This window comes from Heptranchias perlo, chromosome 22, assembly GCF_035084215.1.
Source record: "Heptranchias perlo isolate sHepPer1 chromosome 22, sHepPer1.hap1, whole genome shotgun sequence".
NCBI lineage: Eukaryota > Metazoa > Chordata > Chondrichthyes > Hexanchiformes > Hexanchidae > Heptranchias > Heptranchias perlo.
Window position 1 is genome coordinate 37,744,637 of NC_090346.1, and position 15,894 is coordinate 37,760,530.

The following is a 15,894-nucleotide window of genomic DNA, read 5'->3' on the forward strand; positions in this document are numbered from 1 at the left end:
TTTCATGAGGTCCTATTTGGTGGTTCACTCAAGTGGTCATTCTTCCCATGTACGCCTGGACAAAACCAGTAAGGCTATTTTATCACAGAGGCCATCACATCTGAGCTCTATCCTCTCTTTACCTGACATATTGCACGCATCCAGCAGAGTTACTGGATAGTGATCAGGTGCAAGGACCCTGTCTGATTTTTTTCTGCCTCCCTGGCCTAGAGATGCTGAAGTCAATTAAAATGCCCCAACCAGTTGTCATTGGTTAATTCAGCATATTACAGTGGTTCAGTCTGGGATCTTACTGGTTTGTATCGCTCAATATTACAATCACACAGTTGTTTTTTTTTGAAGTAATACAACTTAGTTCCTGCAGTTTAGTTGAGACAGAAGTTGTGTCCATAGTCCATACTGGGCTAAGGCTAGATTATGTAACCATTCTTTCTTGTGGTCTAATGGAGATGGGAGTTTGTGCTGCAGAGCATCATAGTCCAATTGGAGAGGGACGTTTACCCGTAGTTTTTAGTGGTCTCATGGGAGAAGGATTGTGTTCTTATTTCTTAAAGGTCTATGGAGGTTGAGGGGGCAAGTTATTTGTACTCCTTGGTGATCTAGTGATTGAGTATGTGCTTGTATTTTGTAGTGGTGGGGGTTGTGTCCATATCTCTGGTGATTTAGTAGGTATAGTCATCCATAATCCCTTAAATTGGCTGATTAATTGCTTTGGGAAGGAGGTCTGCATCAGATTTTTGTTAATGAATAGGTGCTTTTTTATAGTCTGAGCAGAAATTCCAAACTCTTGAAAGCTTAAATCGTAACATAATGAAATCTTGATATTAAAAGGACTATGGAAAAAATTGCAGGATCAACGTAGAAAAAAATGGAACTTTAAAGCATTCTTATAGTAAATGTTCTCAAAAGTACTGGGATGTGCTAGGAATGTATCCGGTTCCTGAACAATATTATTGCTCACTTAGGTGAGTTTGCATATTCAGACCTGAGAAATACGTTTAAAATATTTGCAAATGTAATTATACAAAAGAATGAGATTGTTGCTGGAAGATCCCTCGGAGCTGCTGCTGCTCCGCCAGTGTTACTGCTCCAGAAGTGGGGCGGAAACCTCCTTGAAATACCACACCATTAAGAAGACGGCTGTTGGGTTTTGCTATGATTCCTCACAGGGTGAGACTCTATTTGTAAACGGCCATCTGGGGAGGTGCCAAATGAAAGTGTGGTGCATCTCCTAAGGAAGAAGGGAAAATTGGAGGGTAAGCCAACCTAAATTTAGACTCTTACCAAGTTTCTAATAAGAAATGTCATTGACAAAGGCTTTGGTACAGGTAACGTGCTTTTGATTTTTGTTGAAGAATTAGTGTATCATGTCAATGGGCTAAATTTGGAGGGAAATAGTAACTTATAATTGGGAATGGCGGTAGTAAATAAATAAATTAACATACAGTAATGATTGAACATGCTCTAATTGTCCTTCCTTGATATGTCTTGCAGCTCGATCCAGAGAATACTGGTTTCATTGCAGTGGAGCACTTTTCCAATCTGCTTCAGAGCCATGAATTACAGCTGGACCCCACCAAACTTGAGATGCTGTTTGCTCTTGTACAGAGCAATGAGCAGGGCCAGATCTGCTACCACGAGCTCGTCACCCTGGTGAGTAACAGGACTATGCAGAAAATTCAGCAGGTGCCAAATGTGAGACCTTTTATAGAGATACTAGGCAATACTTTAGTACAGTAGTACCAACATGTGACAGGATACAGAGATGTTAGATTGTATAGGAATGCCAATGTGTGATAGGACAGAGATACTAGGCTATACATTAGCAACTAATGCTAATGTGAAATAGGACTGTACATTGATAGCACTGTGAGCTGGATATACAGATACTAGGCTGTACAGTAATGCAAACATGAGCGAGGATACAGGATACTATGTGAAACTGGATTTATGGATAGTACAATTTGTATAGTCTGTGTCTCCAATGCTTTGATCATCATAAGTGCATTGGTGTCATTTTAAAGACAAGATTGTTCTAATGAATTAAATTGGTTGAATTTGATTTTTTACAGTGTGGAATGGGGTTTTGTGCAACTCCACGTGCTGATTGTCATTCTGGCAGAAACATTCAGTCCAATTTTCAACTGTGATATGGTATTTCCACAAAGCTTCCATTTATTTCTCAGGAGCCTTGCTGCGTGGTGGGTCTTGATAGTTTAGGAGCACAATTTGCTGTTAACATTGTTACTGGTGGTGATCAATATGTAAAATTCTGCATGAAGAGATGCCTACACAGGCAGCTACGGGTAATGGAGACCGATGGGTATGTTACCTCACAGATTTAACTAAATTATGGGTGTTTGGGGGTGAAATTCAATTTTGTCAGGGTGCAAAATAGGCAAGTCGGCCACCCGCTATACACCCCCGCCGAAATTGAACTTCACCCCTCTGATGTTATGTGCAAGATTATAGAAAAATAATGTGCACGTTGTGGTCTAAGAACATATAATTCACAGGTACATAATTTCCAGAAGGTACAAGGCATCAAAACAGCTTGTATGTAATATTGCTACTGGAGATATAAAGGGAAATTAAGTGAGGCTGAGCTCCTGGAACAAAGGCTTTCTAGGCAGGAGCGCAAGTCAAAGATAAAAGCTATAAAACTGTAGCTCTGATTCTCCAATTGTGCTCCCATGTCGCATGGTTCCACACTGGGAGCTCAGTCTCACTGAATTTGCCCTATGGTGCCTTCGTTAGATTTTAGTGTTGATTAAGGCGAAGAATGTTAATGCTGGTGAATTGAGCATATTTTCACCCTTGCAAAGGACTCCCATATGATGCAGCAGCTAGATGCAAAGAAAAGCTCTCTGTAGAACATCACTCCTATTTGCAGCTGGTAGGAACTGGTGTTACAAACTGGATAGCCAGGTGGTGAAGGATAGAATACTAGAGGCTAGTCTTCAGTTGCTTCCAAGCCTTTATTCACAGAGATCAACATTACACACACCACACCTTAGATAAGCTCTCTTATATATGGATACAAGAGAGCCCCAACGGATACACACCACCTGAATACAATTAACACTAATTGATATAAATCACATGGATACAATTAACAACCGGGTTGAGTTGAGCTAGTATTACAGGCGTGAACAAAAAGTTCTGGGTTGGATTTGTATGCTGATCCGAGGATTATAAGGACGATGTGTTAAGCCATTGCACCAACAAGTTCTCCCACCTTCTATACATGCTAAATAGACTGGATTACAGTGCATTGTATATTACTAGAGTATTTTGTTTATGTACCAGAATATAATAATACCATGGCCCTTGCAGCAGCCCCCCTCATACTGCTTGTGCTTACCACCAGGTAAACTAGAACTGCAGTCCAAGCGGGAGAAATTGAACACCGTTGAGCCCATTGCGGGGGGATGAATTTTGGGTCGCAATTTCCCATGCATGAACTCTCCCAGAAGTGCGCAGGCTGCCGAATTGGAAGCAGATAAATTCTAGGTGTGCAGGGTGCCTGCCTGGAACAGGTGTTAGGCACTCTGTATATGTAACTCAAGGTCCCAACACTTCTTGTAGGACCCCAATCGATATCGGTCAGCAAATAGGGTGTAGCTCCGGCCAGTTGTTTTGGGTCCAGCGGCTTAACCAACGGTTTTTAAATGGCGGTCCTTAAAGTGCTCATCCTGACTGCACAAAAATGCTGCGGGCCGCTGCTCGCCCATGCCCAGCCTCTTCTGCTTTGCTTCCCAGCCTCCTCCCAGGACATACCTTCAGACCGGTGCGACGATGGAGCCGGCCAGAATTAAGGGTACGGTAGCATAGTGGTTATGTTACTGGGCTAGTAATCCAGAGGCCTGGACTAAAATCCAGAGTCATGAGTTCAAATCCCGCCACGGCAGCTGGCGAATTTAAATTCAATTAATTAATTAAATTCAATTAATTAAATAAAAATCTGGAATTAAAATACTAGTATCAGTAATGATGGCCATGAAACTACCGGATTGTCGTAAAAACCCATCTGGTTCACTAATGTCCTTTAGGGAAGGAAACCTGCTGTCCTTACCCGGTCTGGCCTATATGTGACTCCAGACCCACAGCAATGTGGTTGATTCTTAATTGCCCTCTGAAATGGCCTAGCAAGCCACTCAGTTGTAAAATCTCGCTACGAAAAGTCATAATAAGAATAAAACCGGACGGACCACCCGGCATCGGACCACAAGGCACCGGACACGACAACGGCAAAACACCAAGCCCAGTCGACCCTGCAAGGTCCTCCTTACTAACATCTGGGGACTTGTGCCAAAATTGGGAGAGCTGTCCCACAGACTAGTCAAGCAACAGCCTGACATAGTCATACTCACAGAATCATATCTTTCAGCCAACGTCCCAGACTCTTCCATCACCATCCCTGGGTATGTCCTGTCCCACCGGCAGGACAGACCCACCAGAGGTGGCGGTACAGTGATATACAGTCAGGAGGGAGTGGCCCTGGGAGTCCTCAACATTGACTCTGGACCCCATGAAATCTCATGGCATCAGGTCAAACATGGGCAAGGAAACCTCCTGCTGATTACCACCTACCGTCCTCCCTCAGCTGATGAATCAGTCCTCCTCCATGTTGAACACCACTTGGAGGAAGCACTGAGGGTAGCAAGGGCACAAAATGTACTCTGGGTGGGGGACTTCAATGTCCACCACCAAGAGTGGCTCGGTAGCACCACTACTGACCGAGCTGGCCAAGTCCTGAAGGACATAGCTGCTGGACTGGGCCTGCGGCAGGTGGTGAGCGAACCAACACGAGGGAAAAACTTACTTGACCTCGTCCTCACCAATCTACCTGTCGCAAATGCATCTGTCCATGACAGTATTGGTAGGAGTGACCACCGCACAGTCCTCGTGGAGATGAAATCCCGTCTTCGCACTGAGGACACCATCCAACGTGTTGTGTGGCACTACCACCGTGCTAAATGGGATAGATTCAGAACAGATCTAGCAGCTCAAAACTGGGCATCCATGAGGCGCTGTGAGCCATCAGCAGCAGCAGAATTGTATTCCAGCACAATCTGTAACCTCATGGCCCGGCATATTCCTCACTCTACCATTACCAACAAGCCAGGGGATCAACCCTGGTTCAATGAGGAGTGTAGAAGAGCATGCCAGGAGCAGCACCAGGCGTACCTAAAAATGAGGTGCCAACCTGGTGAAGCTACAACTCAGGACTACATGCATGCTAAACAGCGGAAGCAACATGCTATAGACAGAGCTAAGCGATTCCACAACCAACGGATCAGATCAAAGCTCTGCAGTCCTGCCACATCCAGTCGTGAATGGTGGTGGACAATTAAACAACTAACGGCAGGAGGAGGCTCCGCAAACATTCCCATTCTCAATGATGGCGGAGTCCAGCACGTGAGTGCAAAAGACAAGGCTGAAGCGTTTGCAACCATCTTCAGCCAGAAGTGCCGAGTGGATAATCCATCTCAGCCTCCTCCCGATATCCCCACCATCACGGAAGCCAGTCTTCGGCCAATTCGATTCACTCCACGTGATATCAAGAAACGGCTGAGTGCACTGGATACAGCAAAGGCTATGGGCCCTGACAACATCCCAGCTGTCGTGCTGAAGACTTGTGCTCCAGAACTAGCTGCGCCTCTAGCCAAGCTGTTCCAGTACAGCTACAACACTGGCATCCACCCGACAATGTGGAAAATTGCCCAGGTATGTCCTGTCCACAAAAAACAGGACAAATCCAATCCGGCCAATTACCGCCCCATCAGTCTACTCTCAATCATCAGCAAAGTGATGGAAGGTGTCGTCGACAGTGCTATCAAGCGGCACTTACTCACCAATAACCTGCTCACCGATGCTCAGTTTGGGTTCCGCCAGGACCACTCGGCTCCAGACCTCATTACAGCCTTGGTCCAAACATGGACAAAAGAGCTGAATTCCAGAGGTGAGGTGAGAGTGACTGCCCTTGACATCAAGGCAGCATTTGACCGAGTGTGGCACCAAGGAGCTCTAGTAAAATTGAAGTCAATGGGAATCAGGGGGAAAACTCTCCAGTGGCTGGAGTCATACCTAGCACAAAGGAAGATGGTAGAGGTTGTTGGAGGCCAATCATCTCAGCCCCAGGGCATTGCTGCAGGAGTTCCTCAGGGCAGTGTCCTAGGCCCAACCATCTTCAGCTGCTTCATCAATGACCTTCCCTCCATCATAAGGTCAGAAATGGGGATGTTCGCTGATGACTGCACAGTGTTCAGTTCCATTCGCAACCCCTCAGATAATGAAGCAGTCCGAGCCCGCATGCAGCAAGACCTGGACAACATCCAGGCTTGGGCTGATAAGTGGCAAGTAACATTCGCGCCAGATAAGTGCCAGGCAATGACCATCTCCAACAAGAGAGAGTCTAACCACCTCCCCTTGACATTCAACGGCATTACCATCGCCGAATCCCCCACCATCAACATCCTGGGGTCACCATTGACCAGAAACTTAACTGGACCAGCCATATAAATACTGTGGCTACGAGAGCAGGTCAGAGGCTGGGTATTCTGCGGCGAGTGACTCACCTCCTGACTCCCCAAAGCCTTTCCACCATCGACAAGGCACAAGTCAGGAGTGTGATGGAATACTCTCCACTTGCCTGGATGAGTGCAGCTCCAACAACACTCAAGAAGCTCGACACCATCCAAGATAAAGCAGCCCGCTTGATTGGCACCCCATCCACCACCCTAAACATTCACTCCCTTCACCACCGGCGCACTGTGGCTGCAGTGTGCACCATCCACAGGATGCACTGCAGCAACTCGCCAAGGCTTCTTCGACAGCACCTCCCAAACCCGCGACCTCTACCACCTAGAAGGACAAGGGCAGCAGGCGCATGGGAACAACACCACCTGCACGTTCCCCTCCAAGTCACACACCATCCCGACTTGGAAATATATCGCCGTTCCTTCATTGTCGCTGGGTCAAAATCCTGGAACTCCCTTCCTAACAGCACTGTGGGAGAACCGTCACCACACGGACTGCAGCGGTTCAAGAAGGCGGCTCACCACCACCTTCTCGAGGGCAATTAGGGATGGGCAATAAATGCCGGCCTTGCCAGCGACGCCCACATCCCGTGAACGAATAAAAAAAAAAAATCAGAACATCTGACTGATTTTTGCAGCTCGATGGTTCAATGCAAATGAAGCCCGAGGCTCAATTTCACTCGGGCCTCAGGCTGATATCTTTGGGTGCGCATTGGGATCACACTGCCCATTTTGCTCCGGAAACTGGCACGAGTTGAATTTCATCCTCCTTGACTGTAGTGTCTGTCATGAACAACGATCAGTTGTCTTCTTTGAACATGTCTCAACTTTCTTTCTTTTCATTCATTAAGTGCTTTTTCTTCTTCTCATGGGTTAAGACTCCAGGAACCTCTTAGGAGATCATTGCCAAATGACTGATTCAAGTTCACAGTAAGGCTAATCCTTGAGAGTGAGGTCCTGGAGCTTGGAGTGGGCCATGGTAAAAATCAGAAACTGTACTCCAGGCCTCGGACTACCCATGGTCAATGATATAGGAGATGTACTAGTTTGTAAATATAGGATGATACAATAATGGGTATAAATTAAACAGCTTCTCCCGTCCTGCTCTAATTCTATTAAAGATGTCTTTAAAGTACTGATCAGTAATTCACTAAATCAAAGTCAGCAAACACTCATCTGAGGGAGAGAGAAGTGTTTTCTTGGTAATGGAGTGCAGAGCATATCCAGCAGTGTTCAGTTCTAAGGTTTGTGTGTGGAGGTCTGGATGAGAGATGTAAGGCCAGGAGTAGAAACAAGCAGCAGTCATCTCCCTTTGTAATACACAATGGGTCGATTGGATTGTACAAGGAAACCTCACCAGCCACTTTAAAACAGATACAGGGTCAGACACGAAAGCTTTACACATCTCTGGGAGATAAAAGCCATCATTAAGAATACTTTGTTCTACTGTGAGAGTTGCTGTTACTGCAAAAACACTGCAGTTTCAATAGGATTAAGCATCTTATTAATCTTAATATCTATCATGTGTAAAAGTCAGTTGAAAAGTGATGCAAATTTATACAGATTCAAAGCTTATTGTAAGAACATATAATTAATGACAAGGAGAGAAGTTCTGGTTGTTTTCAGTCTATTCTTGTGAGGTGATTGATGAATTTACTGAGTTCACAGTAGCAGCAGTGAAAAGTAACCTGGAGATACCATTTGAACTGAAGTCCTTAAGATATAGTGGGGTAAATTTTCACCTTCACCGCATGGGTGGTAATCTGGCATCACCACATTGCACAGGTCAAAATGTACTGTTCAGGTGGCCATCACGGTTTATATCCTTCCTTGTGGACCCAGCAAAGCAGAAAGAGCAAGCACTCAACTTTTATCCAGTGGCAGGAATCCTCCAGGTCCAGGGTTGGATGGGACCTATGTGCCATGAAAGGCTCCATTTGACCACTCTCTCAATTACATTACCAGTTATGATTATCATATACTTAATGTACAACATTACCACACACTACCACTCTTGATCTCAGGCACTGGGAGAAGGCATAGTGATATTATGGAAAAGGAGTGTTGTTGCGGGTCGTGAGGCCATGGTAGGCTAGGAGGTGAGTCATGCTTCTAACTTGTCTCAGGGTGTATTTGGGTACTTGTGACTTCACTTACCTTGGTCATCCTCTTACGGTCATAAAATCTTTTTCGCCACAGTGTGCTCATGTGTTGGGTGGTGGAAGTGGCACTGACTGCCTGAGTCACCTCCTTATATACTATGTGAACTATCCTCTTCTCTGGCTTCCTGTCCTTTGTTCCCTAGGATATGTTTCTTTTTTGCTCATTTCATTTGAGAATCTGGGGCTCTTAACACAGCTGAAAACATTGAGGCTACTTCTCCTTTCCACATTCTTGAGTGCTCCCACTGCTGTCTCTATGATAATGATTTACTTAAGTTGCCTGCCCCCAGTTGCAACATTTTATACACTACAGACTGGGGTGGGCAGTGGCGGTAAACCTGTCAGGAGTGAGAAGACCACTCCAAACCTGCCTTGTATAGGAAATTATATTGGATGAGGAGAAATTTCTTCACTTAGAGGGTTGTGAATCTTTGGAATTCTTTACCCTAGAGGGCTGTGGTTGAGAATATTCAAGACTGAGATCGATAGATTTTTGGACTCTAAGGGATTCAAGGGATATAGGGATCGGGCGGGTAAGTGGAGTTGAGGTCGTAGATCTTAATGAAAGATGGAGCATGCTTGAGGGGCCATATGGCCTACTTCTGCTCCTATTTCTTATGTTCTTATTAGCCCCGCGCCATGAAAATAGCACAGGGTTATGCCGGGGTCACATATGCAGGTAGAAGTTCCGCCACTCTGCACACATGGTGGGAGGAGGAATGCCCAGGCCTCCTTGTCTGTATTGCTCAGTGCTACACCATGTATTACATTTACGTTGTGTCCGCCACAGACAGACAGGCGGGGGACATCCGTGAATATATTAAAATCTGGGTCCCATGACACCTGATGTAATTTTAACAAAAAGTTTTAACTAAAACAGAAGAGGCTAGAAAATATAGTCATTTTTAGTGCTTTTTGTTTCCTTGTGGGCCAGGAGGAACAAGACTGAGGAAAAATGAGTTTGAGTATTCTCACTACTGTTACTGGAGAACACATAACCACAGCACAAAATTCCATGGCCCCAATTTTCACTCCCTCCGCCCAGCAGGAATGGGGCAGTAGTGCCCCAAAAAACGCAGCAATACACCTACTGTCCTGTTCCTGCCTGCTGCTATTTTGTTTGTGGTCTCCGCATGGGATGCCCAGGCGCTTGCCTGTTTCAGACAGGAGCCTATTTGTAATTTGCTAATAGGGGTACCATAGAAAGAAATAAAGACTTGCAATTATATAGTGCCTTTCACGTCCTCAGGTCATCCCAAAGCGCTTTACACTTTTGAAGTGTAATCACTGTTGTAATGTAGGAAACGCGGCAGCCAATTTGCACACAGCAAGGCCCCACAAACAGCAATGTGATAATGACCAGGTAATTTTTTTTAAAAAAGTGATATTTGTTGAGGGATAAATATTGGACACGACACCGGGGAGAACTCCCCTGCTATTCTCAAGATAGTGCCATGGAATCTTTTACGTCCACCTGAGAGAGCAGATGGGGCCTCGGTTTAACATCTCATCTGAAAGACGGCATCTCCGACAGCACAGCACTCCATCAGTACTGTATTGGAGTGTCAGCCTAGATCTTGTGCTCAAGTTTCTGGAGTGGGACTATGAACCCCCAACCTTCTGGCTCAGAGGTGAGAGTGCTACCACTGAGCCACAGCTGATACATAAAGGATGCACAAAGGACCCCTGACGCAATTCTGAGGTACCAATGAGTGGAGCGTGCACTGTGCTTACTCTGTCCGTTGGTTACCAGGCACGAGCCACTTTCAGCACATCACCAGGTTGTATTTATTGGAAATACTTTTCCATTGAAAAATTCCTCATTTGAAGAGAATGTTTAAAGCACAAATATTCTAAATCCCCACTTGCGACAATAGATTAATTCGCATGTGGGCTGCCTCAAACTGCATTGAAAACAAACCACAAAGGAACAGAGTGCATCATTAAACGTGTCGGAGTTCTCCCCCTATCCCACCATAACTTTGGCGACAGATTGGCAGAAACCCCAGGGAAGTGGCTGTTCAGAAGTTTCCACTGAAGTTACAGCAGGAGATTGGGAGACTCCTTATGGAAATTCTACCACATCTTTTTGAACCTTTGTATCTATTTAAATTTACCTCATTCTTTAGCAGGGTAATGTTTGCTGCTGCATGCTGAATAGGACTTTCCTGTTCATGAGTTATTAGCCCAGTCCACTCATCTGATTTAAATCATGTCCCATGGGTCTTCAGAAGAATTCCTCTATTTTTATATGCAGATAGCATTTTAAGAGCAAGATTTTGACACCTCAGTTATTTTTTAAATCCAATATGACCTTGTGCCTTATGCTTTTTGCCTGTAGCCCAGTTATTCAAGAATAGCTACATAACTTCTTGACCCAGTTCTTTTGAATTCCTTACAGTAACTCCCCCGCCCCATCACATTTCTTAGTGTTGCACACAAGCTAGCCTGGCATTGACAGCTCCCCATGGTTGCTGTAGCTGTACACTTCAGCAGGTATCTTAATTTATGGTGTAGGTGAGCTATTTGTCTTTGTACCTAACCTAAATCGACTATACTAACCACTCAGGGATTATATCTACTCTCCAAGCCGGCAGGGCATTTCATTAAATGTGCCTGTTCTGTTAAGTCAGTGATTGGTTCTGGTATTACAAAAGTTACCTAGTTCCAAGCCCACCATGACCGGATAGAATGCAAATATTTATTTTTATTCATTCTTGGGTATGAGCGTCACTAGCTGACCCACCTTTATTGCCCATCCCTAGTTGCCCTTGAGAAGGTGGAGGTCAGTCTTCTTGAACTGCTTCGGTCCATATGGTGAAGGTGCTCCCACAATTCCTAAGGGAATCAGAGAGGAATTCTCCAGATTTCTTTTCTCCTAATTGACCTGGGTTTTTATCTGGGTTTTTTGCCTCTCTCAGGAGATTCCATTGCTCCGGGTGGGCTGGGGAGTGTGTGTATTGTGATGCAAAAGGCATCAGAACTGTATGGGACAGGCTGGATGGATCAGCAGGTCTTTTTCTGCCTGTCATTTATCATACGTTCATAACTCCTTCTAAAAAGGTGCTAAATTATTTTATTGTGCACTATTTTTAAATAGGCTGATTTCATTTGTAAGTTTAACACTACTTAGTGACAAAAAGGGGGGAGCTTTAATCTCCCCAGGATGAGCGGGAGAGGGGCGGGGGGGGGGGTTAAATTCATAAAAATGTGAAATCCGACCAAAACCTGCCGTGAACGCGCCTACTTTTGGTTTAACCAGGGCGGGTTGGGGGGCGGGCGAGTAACCCGCTCTCAAGAGGTGGGTCGGTAATTTAACTATGTTAATGAGGCTGTGTGTCTCAGATTTGAGCAGCTATTTGAATTTAACGGCTGCAGGCCAGGTTTCGGGAAGCCCGGCAGCTGAAGGGAGGTGAGAACTGCTGGATCCAGCAGGTGCTTTTCCAGCACTGCTTGTGGGCCAGGAGGCACAGCAGTGTTTCTCCCTGGCCTCCCAAGCCAACCTGCCGCAATCTGCCTCCCTCCCCATGATATCCAGACCCCCTTCCCACGATCTCCAGACCTCCTCTCCACGATCTTCAGACTGGCCCCCCCTGTGATCTCCAAACCCCCACCCCGCAATCTCCAGGCCGACCCGTGATTGCTCCCTCCTCCACGATCTCGCCCTCCCTCCCTCCCCCGCAATCTCGCCCTCCCTCCCTCCCCCGCGATCTCGCCCTCCCTCCCTCCCCCGCGATCTCGCCCTCCCTCCCTTCTCTCCTGTCCCCGGCTGTGGCCTTCTAGTGCAGGCCTTCCTGCCTGACAGCAAGCCAGGCTTTCAATCTGTTGGCTGCCAGCCGGGGATCGGTAAATTCGGGAGGACCCCGCCTTCCCCAGCCACTAAAAGGCGCCCCCGCTCCCTCCCCACCTCCCCGTAAATACCGAGGCCCAAGTGAAAGCTCATGTTTTAATTTACTCCACCCACTATCAGTGTGATTGGATGTCTGTGCCATGTCATAGGGATTAGAATCATAGACATAGAATGGTTACAACATGGAAGGAGGCCATTCGGCCCATTGAGTCCGTGCCCGCTCTTCACAAGAGCAATCCAGCTAGTCCCACTCCCCTGCCTTTTCCCTATAGCCCTTCAAGTACATATCCAATTCCCTTTTGAAAGCCACGATTGAATCTGCCTCCGCCAACCCCTCAGGCAGTGCATTCCAGATCGGAACCACTTGCTCTGTAAAAAAGTTTTTCCTCATGTCGTTTTTGGTTCTTTTGCCAATCACCTTAAATCTATGTCCTCTGGTTCTTGACCCTTCAGCCAATGGGAACAGTTTGTCTCTATCTATTCTGTCTAGACCCTTCATGATTTTGAATACCTATCAAATCTCCTCTCAACCTTCTCTGCAATAAGGAGAACAACCCCAACTTCTCCAGTCTATTCATGCAACTGAAGTCCTTCATCCCTGGTACCATTCTAGTAAATCTTTTCTGCACCTTCTCTAAGGCCTTCACATCCTTCCTAAAGTGCGTTGCCCAGAATTGGACACAATGCTCCAGCTGTGGCCGAACCAGTGTTTTATAAAGGTTCATCATAACATCAGTGCTTTTGTTCTCTATTTGTAAAGCCCAGGATCCCGTATGCTTTTTTAACCGCTTTCTCAACCTGCCCTGCCACCTTCAACAATTTGTGCACATATACCCCCAGATCTCTCTGTTCCTGCACCCCTTTTAGAATTGTATCCTTTAGTTTAAATTGCCTCTCCTTGTTCTTTCTACCAAAATGTATCACTTTACACTTCTCTGCGTTAAATTTCATCTGCCATGTGTCCGCCCATTCCACCAGCCTGTCTATGTCCTCTTGAAATCTATCACTATCCTCCTCACTGTTCACTACCTTTCCAAGTTTTGTGTCATTTGCAAATTTTGAAATTGTGCCCTGTACACCCAAGTCCAAGTCATTAATATATATCAAGAAAAGCAATGGTCCCAGCACTGACCTCTGGGGAACACTGCTGTATACCTCCCTCCAGTCCGAGAAACAGCTGTTCACCGCTACTCTCTGTTTCCTGTCACTTAGCCAATTTTGTATCCATGCTGCCACTGCCCCTTTTATTCCATGGGCTTCAACTTTGATGACAAGCCTATTATGTGGCACTTTATCAAACGCCTTTTGGAAGTCCATATACACATCAACTGTATTGCCCTCATCAACCCTTTCTGTTACCTCATCAAAAAACTCAATCAAGTTAGTTAAACACGATTTACCTTTAACAAATCCAGGCTGGCTTTCCTTAATTAATCCATTCCAAGTGACTGTTAATTTTGTCCTGGATTATCATTTCTAAAAGTTTCCCCACCACCGAGGTTAAACTGACTGGCCTGTCATTGCCGGGTTTATCCTTACACCCTTTTTTGAACAAGGGTATCCTTACACCCTTTTTTTGGGACAGGAAAATGCCCATTGGTGCTGGCTTTAAGCAGCGACAATGTATATTTACAGCTCAATGGCACAAAAAATGCCACCTCCCAACTCACTGGAGATAGGCTGAATGTATAGCACACTGCTCATATTATCTCATTTTTGAAAAGCAATGCGTACCGCTACCCCTAATAATTCTGGGGGGACCCAGGCAACCTTTTAGAAAATGTTGGTGGAAGCAGGTGTTCTGCTTCAATATCTGCTAGTGTATAATGGTTCCTCTATAGCATTTCAGTAAAATACCTCACACTTAAAAGATCGTAGCTCCACTTAAATTTTAATGTTGTGCTGAACAAAATTGGTTTTAATGCTAATTTTTATGTGAATAGATATTGTAAGGATAAAGTCAATCTGGGCCTTGTTGTTGTTTTCATATCTTCACACTCTTCCCTTGGAGAATAGTGTGAAGTAGTGAAAGGATTCGCAGGCTGATTAACAGTCGACAAGACAACAATGTGAACGGTCCTTCCATCACCGTAACCATCTTTATACCAAGCTGACAGGGTGGTTAGTCCTATATGGCAGGAGGATTTTATGGACTCCCACAACCCATAGGATGAGAGGAGGCCATCCACACCCATTGGACCTGAGTATATCGCTGGATGTCAGCCCAGAATTCAAAGCCAGCACCAGTCTCTGTTCAGCAGGACTGTCTGGAGCAGGGTTTGAAACCTGCAGCTTCTCACTCAGAGGCAGGAATGTCACCAGTCAGCCAAAAACTCGATCCATTCTGGGGGGTTGGGGGGTGGTTCTTTATGAGCTATGGAGCCATAAATAATGTGTTACATCAGAAATGAGGACTGCTCACACTTTAGCGGGCTGGCCATACCATCAGCAGAATTTTAACTTTGAAAAACAGGTGGGTTGGTGGCAGGGGTCATTGAAAATCACATCAATTTCAGACCCGCCTACAACCCGCCCATTTCTTGTTTTCACCGGGGTGGGACGAGGAGCGGGCAACCAATCCGCTTCCAGTAGGCGGGTTGGTCACTGAAACCTTTCGGGGAGGCTGCGGGCCTCCATTTTGAAAGGTTTTGCAATTTCAACCCCTGGGGGCTGGGATTCCCGGGCCTTCTCCTTCACGTCACGTGAAAAGGAGGCGATAAGGCCCAAAACTGCAGTTAAGTGCCTTTTTGGCACAGCTTATGGGCCCGGAGGAGCGGGAGTGCTTCCCCCAGGTCCAACAAGCCTGCCTGCAGCAATCCCCCAATGATCGCGGACCCCTGCAATGACCCCCAACTCCCCCCCAACGATCATGGACCCCGCGATGACCCCCGATCCCCCCCCCAACGATCGCCGTCCCCCTCCCCAAAGATCACCAAACCCCAGCGATGACCCCTGATCCTCCCCAACCTCGGTGACTGACCCCCGATCCCTCCTCCCCATGACTGATTCCTCCGATGACTGTCTCCCCCCCTCTCATGACCCCCTTGCCAATCGGTCCCACATGCCCACCGGTACCCCCATGCCTAATGGTGCTCCCATGCCCATCCATGACCCCATACCCACCCATGTCCTCCCCCATCCATACAATGAAAGACTTACCTTTTCACGTCCTCTTCCTTGCTCTGCTCCTGTCCGACTGAAGCCAACCTGTCAATCAGGTTGGCCAGTTGGACGGCAAACTGACAAAAAAAAAACGTCCTTACGTCAAAATCGTAAGGATGTCCGGGAAACCCGTACTTCCGGGTTTCCCATCCGCGATTTGACCGCCCCCGCCCCCTTC

At 46.3% G+C, this 15,894-nt stretch overlaps 1 protein-coding gene across 1 annotated transcript in view; it reads left to right on the forward strand.

Annotated features, from left to right (window-relative positions):
• The first annotated feature begins 1,572 nt into the window (after nt 1-1,572).
• rhbdl1 (rhomboid, veinlet-like 1 (Drosophila)) overlaps nt 1,573-15,894 on the forward strand; it is a 151,712-nt gene continuing 137,390 nt past the window's right edge. Inside the window, exon 1 of the mRNA XM_068003307.1 lies at nt 1,573-1,653. Within this exon, the coding sequence (XP_067859408.1) occupies nt 1,588-1,653 (66 nt within the window). The 5' untranslated portion in view covers nt 1,573-1,587. The remainder of the gene's footprint in view (nt 1,654-15,894) is intronic.